General features: G+C 42.3%; 1 protein-coding gene across 1 annotated transcript in view; it reads right to left on the bottom strand.

Annotated features, from left to right (window-relative positions):
• The window catches only part of SMAD9 (SMAD family member 9), a 36,267-nt gene continuing 19,171 nt past the window's right edge, over nt 1–17,096 (bottom strand). Inside the window, exons 2-7 of the mRNA XM_077298199.1 lie at nt 8,776–9,319; nt 6,541–6,798; nt 6,352–6,456; nt 4,502–4,723; nt 2,837–3,093; nt 1–405 (exon numbers count right to left, since the gene is read on the bottom strand). Of these exons, the coding sequence (XP_077154314.1) occupies nt 262–405; nt 2,837–3,093; nt 4,502–4,723; nt 6,352–6,456; nt 6,541–6,798; nt 8,776–9,187 (1,398 nt within the window). The 5' untranslated portion in view covers nt 9,188–9,319 and the 3' untranslated portion in view covers nt 1–261. The remainder of the gene's footprint in view (nt 406–2,836; nt 3,094–4,501; nt 4,724–6,351; nt 6,457–6,540; nt 6,799–8,775; nt 9,320–17,096) is intronic.

Below are 17,096 nucleotides of genomic sequence, written 5' to 3'. Positions count from 1 at the left end.
AACGGTGTACCGTGTTTATGTGCATCAAGTCTGAAAAGTTTCTATAAGAGACAACTTATAAAGTGAGATATCGGTGAAGTTTCCTTAAGTGAAATCTTTAGCTCATGATAAAATCATACAACGTATACCTGTATTCTTATGTTACACAGACAAAGCCACAGTACAGAGACCGAAATATAAGTATGTACATTACAAATAATTCTTAAAAAAAAGAAAGATACTCTTTAAGCCACTGCCTGCAATAGCAATCAGATACTTGTATTAGGAGACAGACGAGATGGGGTTATGGGGGGAGCCCATCTGGGTCAGGACCTTGTCCAGCCATTGTAAGGGGCCGTGGAGATGGATCTCAATCCAGCAGGGAGTGCTTGTGACATCTTGGCGGTGGTACTCTGCTCCCCAACCCTAGGAAGAAAGGAAGCAAAGGTTAGTCCGAGGCTTATACCACACAAATAGGCAGAATACGCAAAAACACTAAATTCTGGGCAGTTGAATGTAATTGTTTCCTAAACCTGACACTAGGCTTCACTGGGACGTCCGTTTTTCTCACAGAACATGGGCCCATTATTGTCTATGGGACTGTTCACATGTCCATTTTGGCTTGTGGACCAAGTGTTTGCAAAAAAAAATCGATGTGTCCGTGAAAAAATGGAAAGCAAATAGATACTGTGAGTGATCTGAGTGCCGCCTGTATTTTTTTAAATTGTTTATGGGTAGGGTGGTTTTGTTGTTTTTTTATTGCACAGGAGTAAAAAGGATGCAACGCTGTTGGTAAAAGTAGACACCTGGACCAAAAATGGATGAAAATCAGATGCAACTCAGTGTCTTTCTCACATGCAGAAAGAAATAGCAGACATTTGTATTAGGCTTAATACTCAGCACAGTAATCATTTGCTGTTTTGCAGCATCGTTAGATACACTCCGTTTACTCCCGTGTGGCTAAATACAAAACTTCCAAAGATGTTTGGATTAGAGGGCTTTAGTCCATGGAAGATGGCAACAGTTCACTTTATTGCACAGCTCTAAATTGACGGCGTCATTAAAAGCTTTCAGAAATTGAGAGAATCCAAGGGGTCATGTTTCTCCTTGCGGAGAGTGACATGTCAAGCCTGACATGCCAAGGTGAGGAGACTTTTAGGCCTTGCAATGCTCCTCTGGGAAATTAAATATGCTAATTGTCTCTTCAGAGAGGAAGAGGACTAGAACTCTGCCGCCACCTATTGGAAGTAGCAATCCTAAAAGTCAATATCAACCCTCTAACGAGCCTCGTCACATGACCTGGGTTTAAAACTCAAAACCTAAATCTCAATTTGCAGACACTGTGTTTCTGGGTACTACACCTCATCAGTGCAAAGTGTGAAATCTGGCTTGGCTGAGTGAGAGGCGTCTGACCGGAATCCAAGAGACAATGCTCCTTTCGGAGAGTGACAGATCAAGCCTGACATGCCAGGGCGAGGAGAATTAAGCTGCAATGCTCCTCTGGGAGCAACTGAGAGACAAATTCTCGCTCTCGCACACATACTCCGACCAGTATACCCAACTCCAGCATTTCTGGTCCAAACAACATGAGGGTGTGCAGCTCAGAGTTCAAGAACACCTAATAATTTCAATAATTCTTACCGAGCGAGTCATGACTGGAATTATTTCTGGGTTCTATAAGCTTCTCCTCACAGTTTCTTTCTAATCACCCATTGCAAACCAAAGAAAAACGTCAGCGAGAGGTTAGGAAAACTGACCCCCAACACCGGGAATTAAAAATCTCGTGCGCCACAATTGTCTACTAGCGAGTCTCAGAGGCTGTCACGGTTTTTTTATTACATGGGGCATCTAGAACCCCTCAGTTCTTCTAGAAAATAGGAGTGAGGACTGATAGCATGTGCCCTAGATGCAGGGAGACCCCCGCCGTCACTGTGGATATGTTGTGGATATGTTTTGGATGTGTTTCCCACTGGGCGTTTCTGGGAGAGGGTTAGGAGCATATTAATAATGTAGTTGACCTGGAAGCTCCAATGCAGACTTTAGTTTGTTCATGGATTCATGGAAGATGAAGTCTGGGTAGTGGAATGCTTCCTGTTATCAGTCTAAACCAGGGGTGCACAACCTGTCATAGGGGCCACATGCGGCCCGCGATTCCATTCTGTGCGTTCTCCAACCATATGGACAGAAAAATGCTTATTTGACAACTTAACTATATGTGGGCAGCCACATACAGAGGAGTAGAGGCAGCAGCTGAGGAGCAAGGCTGGCAAGTGCTAATGGTGGCCTGCGTGGAGTTCTCTGGATGCCTCATACATCAGGACTATGGGGTCTATTCACCTGTTTGGCACTTCAGAAAGGAGAATGTGAATTAGACATTAAAAATGAGCAATGATGGGAACAGGCTGCCACGAGAGGTGATGAGTTCTCCTTCAATGGAGGTCTTCAGACAGGCTGGACAGACAACTGTCTGAGATGGTTTAGTGAATCCTGCATTGAGCAGGGGGCAAAATCTATTTTTGTTGTGTACTAAACCAGATCTTCAGTGGGCGATAACTATGACAATACCGTACCTCACATTGATAGACAAGACAGCTGGGTGAAAAGCAATTTTGTAAAAATTCTGTATGGAAAACCACGTGGACACAAAGTGAAGTCGATTCAGCTATTACAGGTATAAGCCTTGAGAAGCATTAGTAATGTGCCAGAATGGGGGGACAACCGAGATCAGTGTTGGGGGTCAGTGCTGCAGAAACGTCGGCACAGTCTTTTTATTGGCCAGTAACCAGCTGTGCTTTACGCACTACCCAATGCTCGGAAGTGATGAACCTGTACATTTCTTGGCCGCTATTGTACGCACCTTTACAAAGCTCATCCGTATAGTGCACATTTTGGTAAGCTCGTACACGACTTCGAACCCTTGGTTAACGGACTGTGAGAGGAGCTGAGCGAACAGCTGGTTATTGAAGATCTTCAAGCTGCAGCCGCTGGGGATCTTGCAGACCGTTGCTGGGTGGAAGCCATGCTGGTAATTACAGTTGCGGCTTTGTACAAAGATGCTGCTGTCACTTAGACACTCTGCATAGACCTCTCCCCCGACATAATACAGGTGGACCCCTGCAGGTTAGGCGACAAGAGAACACGGTTAGCTGGAATATACTGCGATAAAAGCATCGGAAACCCATTCTACACAAACACCCCTCAGCCTTATGACTTTGCCATACGATTAAAAGGGTTTCTAATGGTCCATCTTCAGAATTCCCAAATACGTGGAAGGAGAAAACTGTGCATATTATGCTAGACGGGGTCCCTGTACCTGACACAGGTGGGTCACAGAGGTGCGACCCATCTCTATCGGATATCTTGATAGAAAACATATACTCGATGTGCCATAAATGTCTGTGAGGCAGTATCCCTTTAATGCAGGAATGTCCCCTTACGTATTGCATGTGGGATCTAGTTTGGACTCGTCACACGATATCTCTTTAAATACTAATAATCTACAAATATCCCTTAGTTCACTATTACATAATCCTACCTTTAGAGTTTACTCATGTTTTTAGGAAAACACCCCAAATCCAAATAACCAATTTGAGTATACTGACATCATGAGGAAGGCGACCCGAGTACAGCAGATGTGGCCTGTATGATTAAGGGCTAGTACCTGGGCAGACACGGCATTTCCCAAAAATACACAGATGACAAACTAGTTTAGATCCAATATATAAAGTTTAGTATCTTATCAGCAGTTAGCCCATTTCATGAACCAGAGCTGCGTTCACAATACAGCAGGCTTTAGAGCAGAAATCTCCCAGCATGCCATGTGTGCACACAGCTTGCCTTAGTACTTTGCATTCTGATGGACTATTAGACATGTTCCCATATAGTCTAACATTGCAGTGTAGTCATCAGGCAGTAATAGAAAAGGAGTGTTGGGAAGAGAGTGGACTGCAGGCTCTCTACTCTTATTTTTAAGATGAATATTGCAATTAAAATTCATCTCCCTTAGCCCAGGGGAAGCTGAATACATAAAGGGGTTATCCGGGACTGTTTTTCATTTTTAAATTGTGCCTAAAAACTAGTATGCAGGTGCTTGCTCCCTACCTGCATGTTGTGCCCGGCGCCGATCTCTGCCGGCACAGAGCAGTCACAGACCACTCCTGCCGGCGATTTAGCAACTTTATATGACATTACGAAGACAGAGCAGCTGTTTATCTTCAGGTCTGCCCTGTTGAAGGATCTTGACTGCTGATGTCATGTTGATTGATAGCCAGCTCCCAGCTGCCTAACTGCGGGGAGCTGGCTGTTATTTAGGATGATGTCGGAAGTCCCACCCAATTAATAGAGCGGCACAAAAGAAGAATAAACTGTTCTGTTGTTATGGAGCAGCTGAATCGCCAGCAGGAGCGGTGGGTGACTGATTTGACCTGGCGCTATTTATTAACATTTTAGGCTCATAGTAAAACAAAAATAAAAATTCCTGGACAACATCTTTTATTAATCACCACTAAGCGCTGACTTTTACCTTTGCCGATGTGCCGGCGGGTGTTTTCAATAGTTGAGTTTCGGTTCACATTGGATAGAAGTCCTAAACAGAACCTGTTCTTGTTGTTAGAGGGATCTGTGAAGCCATCGATGAGTACACTGCGGGACGATGCTTGGAATGTCTCCCCCACCCGATTGTTCAGCTCGTAGTAAGCGACAGAACACCAGTGTAGTGGTTCCTCATAGCAAACCGGGCGGAAATCTGTATAGGATAAGAAATAGAAAATGAGAGTCATCAGCTGCTGGGACACCACAGATGTGTAATACAATTGTGTAGCCGCTGGGTAAACCTAGTCCCCGTTTGTCGAGACATGTGTTTTTTATTATTATTATTTATTTATATAGCGCCATTAATTCCATGGTGCTGTACATGACAAGGGGTTACATACAAAGTTATAGATATCGTTTACAGTAAACAAATTTACAGTGACAGACTGGTACAGAGGGGAGAGGACCCTGTCCTTGTGGGCTTACATTCTATGGGATAATGGGGAAGAGACAGAAGGTCAGAGGTGCAGCAGCTCTGGCGGTGGTGAGGCGGCGGCTCTGGCGATGGTGAGGCGGCGGCTCTGGCGATGGTGAGGCGGCGGCTCTGGCGATGGCGAGGCGGCAGAATGGTTACTGCAGGCTGTAGGCTTTCTTGAAGAGATGGGTTTTCAGGTTCCGTCTGAAGGATCCGAGGGTGGTGGATAATCAGACGTGTTGAGGCGTGGAATTGCAGAGGATGGGCGATATTCGGGAGAAATCTTGGAGGTGGTTGTGTGAGGAACGAATAAGTGTGGAGGAGAGTAGGAGGTCTTGGGAGGATCAGAGATTACGTGAGGGAAGATATCGGGACATTAGTTCGGAGATATAGGGAGGGGACAGGTTGTGGATGGCTTTGTAGATCAGTCTTAGTAGTTTGAACTGGATTCTTTGAGGAATTGGGAGCCAGTGGAGGGATTTGCAGAGTGGAGAAACAGGGGAGTAGCGAGGAGAGAGGTGGATTAGTTGGGCAGCAGAGTTGGGGACAGACTGGAGTGGTGCAAGAGAGTTAGGGGGAGGCCACAGAGGAGGGTGTTGCAGTAATCGAGGCGGGAGATGATGAGGGCATGCACAAGAGTTTTCGTAGATTAAGGGCTGAGGAAGGGACAGATTCTGGAAATATTTTTGAGTTGGAGGCGACAGGAGGAGGCAAGAGTTTGGACTTGTGGTTTGAAGGACAGGACAGAGTCGAGAGTTACTCCGAGGCAACGGATTTAAAGGGTTATTTCCATAATACCAGAGGATATGTGATACCTTTCTGATCGCTGAGGGATCCTGAGAAAACAGCTCTGAAGAGACACTAGTGAATGGCGTGATTGCTGCCACCATTCATTCATTGTGCATGGGAGAGTCGGAGATAGCGGACCATTGTACTCAGCCATCTCCTCTAGTGCCATAGACAATGAATGGAGCTGCAGCAGATACATGCATGTGCTCGGAATCAGTGGGTTCCTACAGACAGGAGGTGGAGATGGCACTAGGTTTTTATTTATTTATTTAACTTATATAGTAATGTTGATACCGCTTTACAGACATTATCATCACTGTCCTCATTGAAGATCACAATCTAAATTCCCTATCATTAAGTCTTTGGAGTGTGGGAGGAAACCGGAGAACCCGGAGAAAACCGACGTAAACACGGGGAGAACATACAAACTCCTTGAAGGTGTTGTCCTTGGAGGAATACGAACCCAGGACCTCAGCGCTGCAAATTAATGGTGCTATATACATGAACGCTCTCCACTAGTGTCGTGTTATTTCAGAAAAGGTATTTGGGTATATCTTTCACACATCCTTTCAGATTACCTCTGTTTGTTGCCGATAAAACTAATTGACAATCTGTTGAGTCTCCAGAGTTTCTGTTTTGGTTTCCGTGAATCTCTGGCGGGTTGTATGGTGGTGGAGGGGTATCTATGGGCATAAAAACAGGCATTGTAAGTGCAAAATAGGGCAAGTCAGGAAGAATCATCTGAGCGGCTATCAGTATAGGTTCACCTGTCATCTGGTAGGGGCTTCCTGGTTCAGACGAACTTCTGGGGGAGTCGGGGTAGCCTATAATGTTTGGGGAGTGGTGAAACATGTTGTTGGGCGAGGAAGAGAACGGAGGACACAGTGGTTGCTGAAATGACTCCGGGAAGGTGGCGTTGTGTGGCATCAGTGGTTCATTGTTCAGGGAGGTATTTCGGAACTTGGCGAGCAGACTGAGATCTGTATTAAATTCACTGTGTCTTGGAACCAATACAGGAGGAAGAACTACAAGAAAGAGGAAACCCATTATATGAAAGCAGACAGGCTATGTGCGGATGGCAGAAGGAAATAAAAAGCTGTTCATTATTACTCATTTGGAAATAAACAGATGGTAAAGACGATAACGTATGCAACATTATAGTGCACAGCTTCCTTTTACGTGCAGTCACAGCCATTTTTTTCTAGCTATAGCACATGTAAACTAAGAAATGAAGTTACTTTGCAAGTTGTCTTCACTAAAAAATGTCCTACTATTTTTTTGTGTACGGATTCCATGCAGACTTATGTGTCTCCATGGTAATAAACTAGTCCGATCCTACAGTCACACGTTAATCTGTGCCCTATTATTTGCTTACGTACCCGTAGTACGGTGCAAGTTTTGGTTTCATGGGAAAAGACTACTCAGGGTAGCATAGTACGGCTGCATAGGAATTTCATGTTTTTTTAAGCCAGGTTCCTTTAATTTTTATTTACAATATTTCCGGGCAAAGAAAAAAAAAATGTTGGAAAAATTTAGACCCTTAAATTCCATATAATTCACCGAGATTGTCCCTACAACACTTCTGATGAATTTCATCTTATAGGATTAATCAGGGGAGTAGTGGACTTCATATAAATGGACCTAGTTGAATATATGAGCAGTGCCGTTCCTGGGCTGCCAACATTGCAGCTCAGGAGTAAAGGCTACTTTCACACTAGTCCGTCGGTACGGGCCGTCGCAAACCGTCGGCCCGATGTACCGACGGACAATGTGTTAAAGTAGCACAACGTGGGCAGCGGATGCAGTTTTACAACGCATCCGCTGCCCATTGTGAGTTCCGAGGAGGAGAGGGTGGAGTTTCGGCCGCACATGTGCGGTCGGAAATGGCGGCAAAAAAAAACGTTATGTGGAACTTTTTTTGTGCCGACGGTCCGCCAAAACTTGAAGCATCCGTCGCACGTGTGGCCATACGTCGCAATGCGTCGCTAATGTAAGTCTATGGGGAAAAAAACGCATCCTGCAGACAACTTTGCAGGATGCGTTTTTTCTCCTAAATGACGCATTGCGACGTAGGCAAAACGACGCTAGTGTGAAAGTAGCCTAACTGAGGGCATCACTCACTCCATGTGCCACTGCGGTGCGATGTCCAAACACTGTCGGAGGCAGAAGTGAGGAGCGGCAGGACCAGCTTCAACAAGTAAGTAATGCTTTGTTTGTTATTATGCAGAATGATCAGTCTTGGCTTCAGTTTTTTCTGATTCCCTTTAAGGCTATGTTCAGTCATTGCGTTTTTTCTGCGTTTTTTTAATGCAAATTTTAAGCAAAACCAGCAAAAGCTATGAGATTTTAGTAATCTCATGCACACACATTGTTTTTTTTTTCCTAACTGATTTTTAAAACTGCTGCGTTTTTTTTAACTACTGCATATCACTTCTTTCAGCGTTTTGTCACCCCATAGAAAATAATGAGTAAGTGCAAAAAGAAAAGCCTTAAGGAAGTTACATCACAATTTTTTTTTTTTTTTTTTTGGGCGGGGGCACTAAACTTTATCAGCATGCAAGAAACACAACAAAAAAGAATCTTCGAGCAGGTTTTGCCTGCAGAAAAAAAAATGCCTAAAGGTGTTGTTCAGGTTTGGCACGAAAGTCTGCAGTCACTCTTAGTGCGCGCTGTCAGGATTCTCTGGTGTCGACGGTGAGACCAGTCGGTCACGCGTCAAGTAAACATCCAACCACATTCTGACTAGACGTGCGCGGTCCACTTAATTCACTTGCATTGAGCGAGGCTGCGTACATCTTGTTGGAATGTGGCCGGAAGTATGTATATCGCACACTTGCGGGCTCAACGGCCTGCTACCGGCGCCGGAGAATCCGGACAGTGTGCGCTATGAGGATTCACAAGGCTCCAGTCACGTAGATTGACGGCAAACTTTCATGCCAAACTAGGACAAACCCTTTTAAGTGCAACCAATACACAGATTACTAAGGAAGAAACGTCTCTACCTGGAGTTTCCACTCTGCGGTAATGGTAGGGGTTTATGCACACATCCTTCTGCTTTGATCCAAAAGGAAACTCGCAGCATTCAAGTGGTTTTAACTCATGATGAGACTGAAGATCGGGCCACCTCCAGACCCTGCAGTAGATGACATGTGGAAGACCCTTCCGATGTGACACTTGCAGCCTCCCGTCTAGTGAACGTGGAATGGTGACACATTTACTTGGCTGTCCTGGTGTACTGAGGGCCTTCTCAAGTTCCTCCATCGAACCCTTCTTCTTCTTCAGCTTCTTCACCAGTGAATCCACGGCTTTTTCTGCCCATTTTTCCTCCTCGTCTCCTTGCTTCCAGCCGAGCAGCCGCTTAACAGCAGGGCTAGTGAAGGAGAACAAGGAACTGATAGGGGTGCTGGAGTGCATATGAGTTGCCAATGTCAATCAACACCCTCTAGAATTTAGAAGATGAAGGTCTTCTCCAAGGCTTCGTGATAAGATAAGTCTTTCCCTCAGTCTGAAGACACTTACAAAATATTGTTAATCTTCCAACAGAATCTGTTAATGAAACAAACACAAGAAATTAAACCTAAAGTGTACCTGTCATTTCAGGGAACTTTTCAGAATATGCGGTCATGTGTGTGTACATGAGGAAGAACACTATTTCTGACCATTATATAAAGACTTTTTACCAGTTTTCTCCACAGGAATCTCATATCTCCAATTTTCTGAACTAGTGGGTGTATAGACTAGTAGCTATGATGCCTCCCACACACTGTACACACAAACACTGGTGACTCCTTTTCTCCTTTCTCTATGTGGAACATTTCAGAAGCAGGAGCAGCAGCATGGGGGTATTACAGAGCAGTACTGAGCAGTGTGGCTGGGACTCCAGCTCTAGGTTGAAATAAACACTTATAAGAAACCTACAACATTTCTCTGTGTCTCCTCTTCCTGTTTTCTTAATTCCGCTCTTCTTATTTTGTCCAAGAGAAATTTGAGCCATTTTTTTTTAGAGTGGGCGGAAATTTCAGAAGACAGGGGAAATTGAAAAAGTAGCTCATAGGTAAAGAGAGAAACATTTATTTATGACATATATTACAAAGATTGATATACTTGCTTGTAGTATTTATTCATGCAAAGTTTACTGAAATTATAGAGTCCACTTAAAGAAGAACTCCAAATCTTTTTTTCATTGCGTAAACCTGTGTAAATTGAAAATGTGTGAGTACTGTAGTTAGCATTGCAGCGCTGGGGTCTTGGGTTCAAATCCTACTAAGGACACCATCTGCAAGGAGTTTGTATGCTCTCCACGAGATTGCGTGGGTTTCCTCCGGGTTCTCCGGTTTCATCCCGCACTCCAAAAACATACTGATAGTTTAGATTGTGTGCTGTCATGATGATGTCTTTAAAGCGCTATGGAATTGATGGTGCTGTATAAATACTATAGTGTAAGTATATTAATATCGATACCAATCACTGTCTTCCACAGTTTTCTGCGCCATTCCAGTCCTCTTCTCACTCACCTGACTTCTATTGCCAGGCTTACAGGCTTTTACACGCTCCATAGACTTACATTATAAAAGCGACTTCCACGAGAAAGTGTGATCCTACAAGTTGGATTCGTTGTGAGAGCAAAGTTGAAAGGATCAGCACAGAACAAGGGAAGATGGCAATCGGTATGTACAGTATATTAACACACTTACTCTACAGTGTACACACATTTTCATAGATGTAGGCAATGAAAAAGAGATTGGGAGTGCTTCTTTTAGAATAAAAAACGTATAAACGTACCAAATTGTCATCCAAAACATAGTAAAAAAATAATAAAAAGTATTATATTTACGACCAGTCCATAAATAATGCCAGAAGGCAGTAACCAAAATTATCACTAGGGCCTAGACTTTTCTGCCATTTTCTACATTTCACTATTGAAGTCCATATTGTCCGGATATTACAAAAAAAATTATAATCTCCTGGAATTACTCAGCTTTCTGGTTCACTAGAAAGAAAATCATTTATTATAAGGCTGGACAATATGTTTCGAAAGCCTACCGCATTTTTCATCAGGCTTTTCCTCCCCTTTTTCCAGGAATCATATATTTTTCTTTTCTCCTATATCAAGGCTTGCTTTTTTAGGGGACACATTGTACTTGTGAATGACACTATTCATTTTACCATACAAGGTTTTGGAAAACACACAAAATAAATTCCAAGTGCATTTAAATGGGGAGGAAACATACAATTCTGCTATTGTTTTTTGGGGGGTTTATTTTGTTGCAATAAAGATAACCCAAGAACATAATTCTTCAGGTCTGTACGATTCTGGATAAATGATATAAATGATGAAATTTGAAAAAAAAACAATAATACGTGTATTTTCAGCTGTGTGAGTGCTCTTTTTTTTGCTTAAAGAGCTGATGTTTCTATTGATTTCTTTTTTGGGTGCATATGATGCTTTCATTACTTTTTATAGCATTTTGGGGAGAGTTGAGACATCCAAAAAAATGGCAATTCTGGAAATTACTGTAGATTGTTTTTACTTTACAGCATGTATGCGATTATTTTTGTTTCTATTTAAAATCGATTGGACTTTTATATACGTGGCAATACTAAATATGTTCTTTTTAATTTCTATTTTTAAAAGATGGAAAGGAGTCAAGATTAATTTTTATGTTTTTATTTTTTATTTATATTTTTAAAAACGTTCTGTTTTTAACATCTGATCGCTTGTTCTATAGAATGGAACACACCTATATTGCGCCATATAGCTACAATCATGGTCACCTATGAAGCCCAGCCTGTGAGTACTAACATGGCAGCCATGGAGGCCTTCATCAGGCTCCCAGTGACCTGGCAATGCATTGGCAACCCATGACTGCCTCACGGGGGTGGTGATGAGCGGCTGAAACAATGTGCCCTTGCAATCTCGCGCCCCAAATGCCGCTGACAGAGATTGACAGCGGCATTTAAGGGGTTAAGAAAGTAAAGCTCCGATTGCTACAGGAGGATGCCGGCTGTGTAAATCAGTGGGTGAAGCCACCCACTGGACTCCTAGGCCAATAATGAGTAGGCCATAAAACTATATATCAATCTGTCAGTGTAGTACATACATAGTTAATATTACGACTCTCACACTGAGGTAAATCTGGTATTAGATCAACCTTTAGAACGTGTACGTTCTGATGAACGTCATTGACCTATGCTGTACACCGTAATGGTGTTATCCAAAGATCTCATTTCTCATTTCTATTCAAAGGATTGTGTCAAATCCTGATAACATAATCCAGCAATTTAGCTGTGCGGGTCACTTTCCATAATATTCCTGTCACATCACCGGCCCGTGAGGATATAAATTACTTGCCGAGAAAGAACAGTCATTAGACATACGACACAGGGGTCGCCGGTGATCACTCAGAATCAAAGTCCTGGTTCTGAAATCCAGAAAAAAAAAATGAACAGAAATATAAAGTTCAAGAGTGAAAAAAGATTGGGTTAAGACTGGTTGGATGAGAACGTCACAGAAGACTAGACGTGAAAGTTCAGGCCCCATACACATTGCTGAAAAGTTGGGGAATAGAAAGATGGGGCTTATTGGATTTTAACGCCTGATCTTTTTGTTCTCTATTGTTGATAAGCTGCCGCCAGGTGTTTGGCAGTGGCTTTCTCCCCGCGTCCTAATCATGTGTATAAAGGAGTTAGAAGGCACAGCTGTCTGTCAGGTGCGTACATAGAACTCGTGGGGCCCGTAGCAAAGTAGGCAGGGTTACAGGAGGGCACATTCCCCAAAGATAGAGGGACATGTATCTTGGAACTTACAGAATAATTTTGCTCCTATTGAAGCCCCTTAGTGTTCTCAACCACTACGATACCACTTTCATGGCCCCCATAAAGTATGTGGACAACAAAAATGACCCCAAACACAATATGATACCCCAAAGTGAATTCCTGCACCGTATCCTTCACACGCACAGTACCGTCACCCGACAAAGTATAATGTCCCACACACGGCCTTTCAGATGCTAAAATGCCCAACACACATGTTAAATACCCCCCTACAGCCCTGCACAAAGTACAATGGCTCCCCACAAAGTTAAAGGCCAGCCAAATATATATATATATATATCTCAAAAACAAAGTTTGTATTGAGAAAATGATGATTCAATAAAGGATAAAGTTACGTATTAATTAACGTAATTATTTGCTGAGTGCATATGCTATAATAATTATGTTTTTTAATATGTAACTATCTTATTTTGAATCATCATTTTCTCTATACAAACTATATACATACAGTCATGGCCAAAAGTATTCACACCCCTGCAATTCTGTTAGATAATACTCAGTTTCTTCCTGAAAATGATTGCAAACACAAATTCTCTGGTATTATTATCTTCATTTAATTTGTCTTAAATGAAAAAAACACAAAAAGAATTGTTCTAAAGCCAAATTTGATATAATTCCACACCAAACATAAAAAAAGGGGTGGACAAAAGTATTGGCACTGTTCGAAAAATCATGTGATGCTTCTCTAATTAGTGTAATTAACAGCACCTGTAACTTACCTGTGGCACCTAACAGGTGTTGGCAATAACTAAATCACACTTGCAGCCAGTTGACATGGATTAAAGTTGACTCAACCTCTGTCCTGTGTCCTTGTGTGTACCACATTGAGCATGGAGAAAAGAAAGAAGACCAAAGAACTGTCTGAGGACTTGAGAAACCAAATTGTGAGGAAGCATGAGCAATCTCAAGGCTACAAGTCCATCTCCAAAGACCTGAATGTTCCTGTGTCTACCGTGCGCAGTGTCATCAAGAAGTTTAAAGCCCATGGCACTGTGGCTAACCTCCCTAGATGTGGACGGAAAAGAAAAATTGACAAGAGATTTCAACGCAAGATTGTGCGGATGTTGGATAAAAAACCTCAACTAACATCCAAACAAGTTCTAGCTGCCCTGCAGTCCGAGGGTACAACAGTGTCAACCCGTACTATCCGTCGGCGTCTGAATAAAAAGGGACTGTATGGTGGGAGACCCAGGAAGACCCCACTTCTTACCCCGAGACATAAAAAAGCCAGGCTGGAGTTTGCCAAAACTTACTTGAAAAAGCCTAAAATGTTTTGGAAGAATGTTCTCTGGTCAGATGAGACAAAAGTAGAGCTTTTTGGGCAAAGGCATCAACATAGAGCTTACAGGAGAAAAAAAGAGGCATTCAAAGAAAAGAACACGGTCCCTACAGTCAAATATGGCCGAGGTTCCCTGATGGTTTGGGGTTGCTTTGCTGCCTCTGGCACTGGACTGCTTGACCGTGTGCATGGCATTATGAAGTCTGAAGACTACCAACAAATTTTGCAGCATAATGTAGGGCCCAGTGTGAGAAAGCTGGGTCTCCCTCAGAGGTCATGGGTCTTCCAGCTGGACAATGACCCAAAACACACTTCAAAAAGCACTAGAAAATGGTTTGAGAGAAAGCACTGGAGACTTCTAAGGTGGCCAGCAATGAGTCCAGACCTGAATCCCATAGAACACCTGTGGAGAAATCTAAAAATGGCAGTTTGGAGAAGGCACCCTTCAAATATCAGGGACCTGGAGCAGTTTGCCAAAGAAGAATGGTCTAAAATTCCAGCAGAGCATTGTAAGAAACTCATTGATGGTTACCGGAAGCGGTTGGTTGCAGTTATTTTGGCTAAAGGTTGTGCAACCAAGTATTAGGCTGAGGGTGCCAATACTTTTGTCTGGCCCATTTTTGGAGTTTTGTGTGAAATGATCAATGTTTTGCTTTTTGCTTCATTCTCTTTTGTGTTTTTTCATCTAAGACAAATTAAATGAAGATAATAATACCAAAGAATTTGTGATTGCAATCATTTTCAGGAAGAAACTGAGTATTATCTGACAGAATTGCAGGGGTGTGAATACTTTTGGCCATGACTGTATATACACACATTATTTGATTAGCTCACCCACCACATTTCTTCGTGGTCTGTACCTGCTACCCGGCTGTTTGCTCTGAATATATAGTATGTCATTTGCTTTTAAAGAAAATTATTGAATAAAATTATATTTTTATTAAAACATTTTGATGTACTCTTTCCCTTGGCACATTTTTCTCTTTGTTGGTTCTACCTGTTCTATCACAGTTGAAAATAATATTTTCATACAGGATACAGATATCGCAGAAAGTGTCACGATGGAGGGGCCGACTCACCGGCCCCATGGTCTGTCGCTAATAACCCAATTTCCTCTCAATACTTTTGCGGCTGAATTAGTACAAATGGCAATTTTTTAAAATTATTCTAAAAACATGAAAACATTTTTCAAAGCTAAAAACAGAAGACTGATTAGTTACTGTAAATGTGTGGATGGAAACAAAGGGAAACTTACTTTTCTCAGCAGTGATAATGCATAATATTATGTTTTGGTTATACATTTGATGACCTTTAGATCACATTTACATCACTTTATAGTTTATAGTCATAAAAATACCAGTATTGGTCAAACCAGTATTGGCAAAGAATAGGGCACGAAGAAAGAAATTTATGTTACAGGGGCAGCATTGTCCAGAAAACAATTAAGGGAAATGAATAAAAAACAGTAACATCAAGTTTCCATAAAACCTCTGCAGTGTTGATGCTTTTTTTTTTTTTCACAATCGGGCAGCAATGACATCCCCAACACCCCACATCACCAGCCTTCATTATCTTATGATTTTTCCACTTGGCTATTTTATTTTTAATTTGCAAAACACATAGTTACATAGGTTGAAAATAGACCTCGTTCCATCACGTTCAACCTTTCTCCATCAATTAAATGGAGAAATACCTGAATATATATATATATTTTTTAAATGTTTGTCTAAAGTGGACAATTCCTTCAAAGTCTCTCAACCTTCTTACAGTATTACCAGCGGGGTTAAAATATCATCCAAAACCTGGGCCGGTTTTAGGCAAAGTGGGGCCCTAGGCAAAGTTTAAAATGGGGCCCCAAATGCCAACATATTGCACATCACACAGAAGCATTTCGGTTGTATTTACATGCGCTGTGTTCAGGCTGATAAACGAGTGTGATCGACAATACTGAAGTCGTTGGACGCTTGTTTCCCGGCCTCTTTCCACCATCTGAGGAATAATGATGGGACAGAACGATCACTAACAGATCACCATACAGTATCATATTATCAGCAGCACATCTACAGTTTACACCGGCGATGTGCTGCTGAGAACAATGATTTGTATTCCGGCATAAACAATCCAATGACCCAATGAATATGCAGCATTTTGCTTGTTTAGTATAATACACCCCATACTCCTCCATATATTATAATGTGCACCACAGTCCTCCATATTGTAAAATGCACACCCCATAGTCCTCCATATAATATAATATGCCCCATGGTCCTCCATATAGTATAATACACTCCTCATAGTCCTCCATATAGTATTATACACTTCCCATAGTCCTCCATATCAGAGGTGTCAAACTGCATTCCTCGAGGGCCGCCAACAGGTCATGTTTTCAGGATTTCCTTGTATTGCACAGGTGATAATTTAATCACCTGCACAGAATGATTCCAGCACCTTGTGGAATGCTAAGGAAATCCTGAAAACATGACCTGTTGGCGGCCCTCGAGGAATGCAGTTTGACACCTCTGCTCCATATAGTATAATACACTCCTCATAGTTCTCCATATATTAAAATATACTCCTCAGTCCTCCATATAGCATAATACACTTCTCAGAGTGCTCCATATAGTATAATGCACCGCCATAGTCATCCATGTAGTACTATTCACTTCCCATAGTATAATGCACCCCATAGTTCTTCATATAGTATAATGTATTCCCCATAGTCCTCGATACAGTATAACTCAGCCCACATATAGTATAATGCAGCCACCACCCCACAGAGTATAATGTAACCCCCCCCACAGAGCATAATGTAACCTCCCCATAGAGTATAATGCAGCCCCCCATATACACTAGGCAAGTTGTTTTTTGGATCACATGATACTTTTTATACATGTTGTCCTACTCCAAGCTGTTCAGGCTTGAGAGCCAACTACCAATTAAGTAAATCAGGTGATGTGCGTCTCTGTAATGAGGAGGGGTGTTGTCTAATAACATCAAAACCCTATATAAGGTGTGCTTAATTATTAGGCAACTTCCTTTCCTTTGGCAAAATGGGTCAGAAGAGAGATTTGACGGGTTCTGAAAAGTCCAAAATTGTGAGATGTCTTGCAGAGGGATGCATCAGTCTTGAAATTGCCAAACTTTTGAAGCGTGATCACCGAACAATCAAGAGTTTCATGGCAAATAGCCAACAGGGTCGCGAGAAGCATG

This window comes from Ranitomeya variabilis, chromosome 3 (genome assembly GCF_051348905.1).
Source record: "Ranitomeya variabilis isolate aRanVar5 chromosome 3, aRanVar5.hap1, whole genome shotgun sequence".
In the NCBI taxonomy this organism is placed as follows: Eukaryota; Metazoa; Chordata; class Amphibia; order Anura; family Dendrobatidae; genus Ranitomeya; species Ranitomeya variabilis.
Note: the sequence above shows the minus strand (reverse complement) of the source record. Positions and strands in the feature narration are given on the sequence as shown.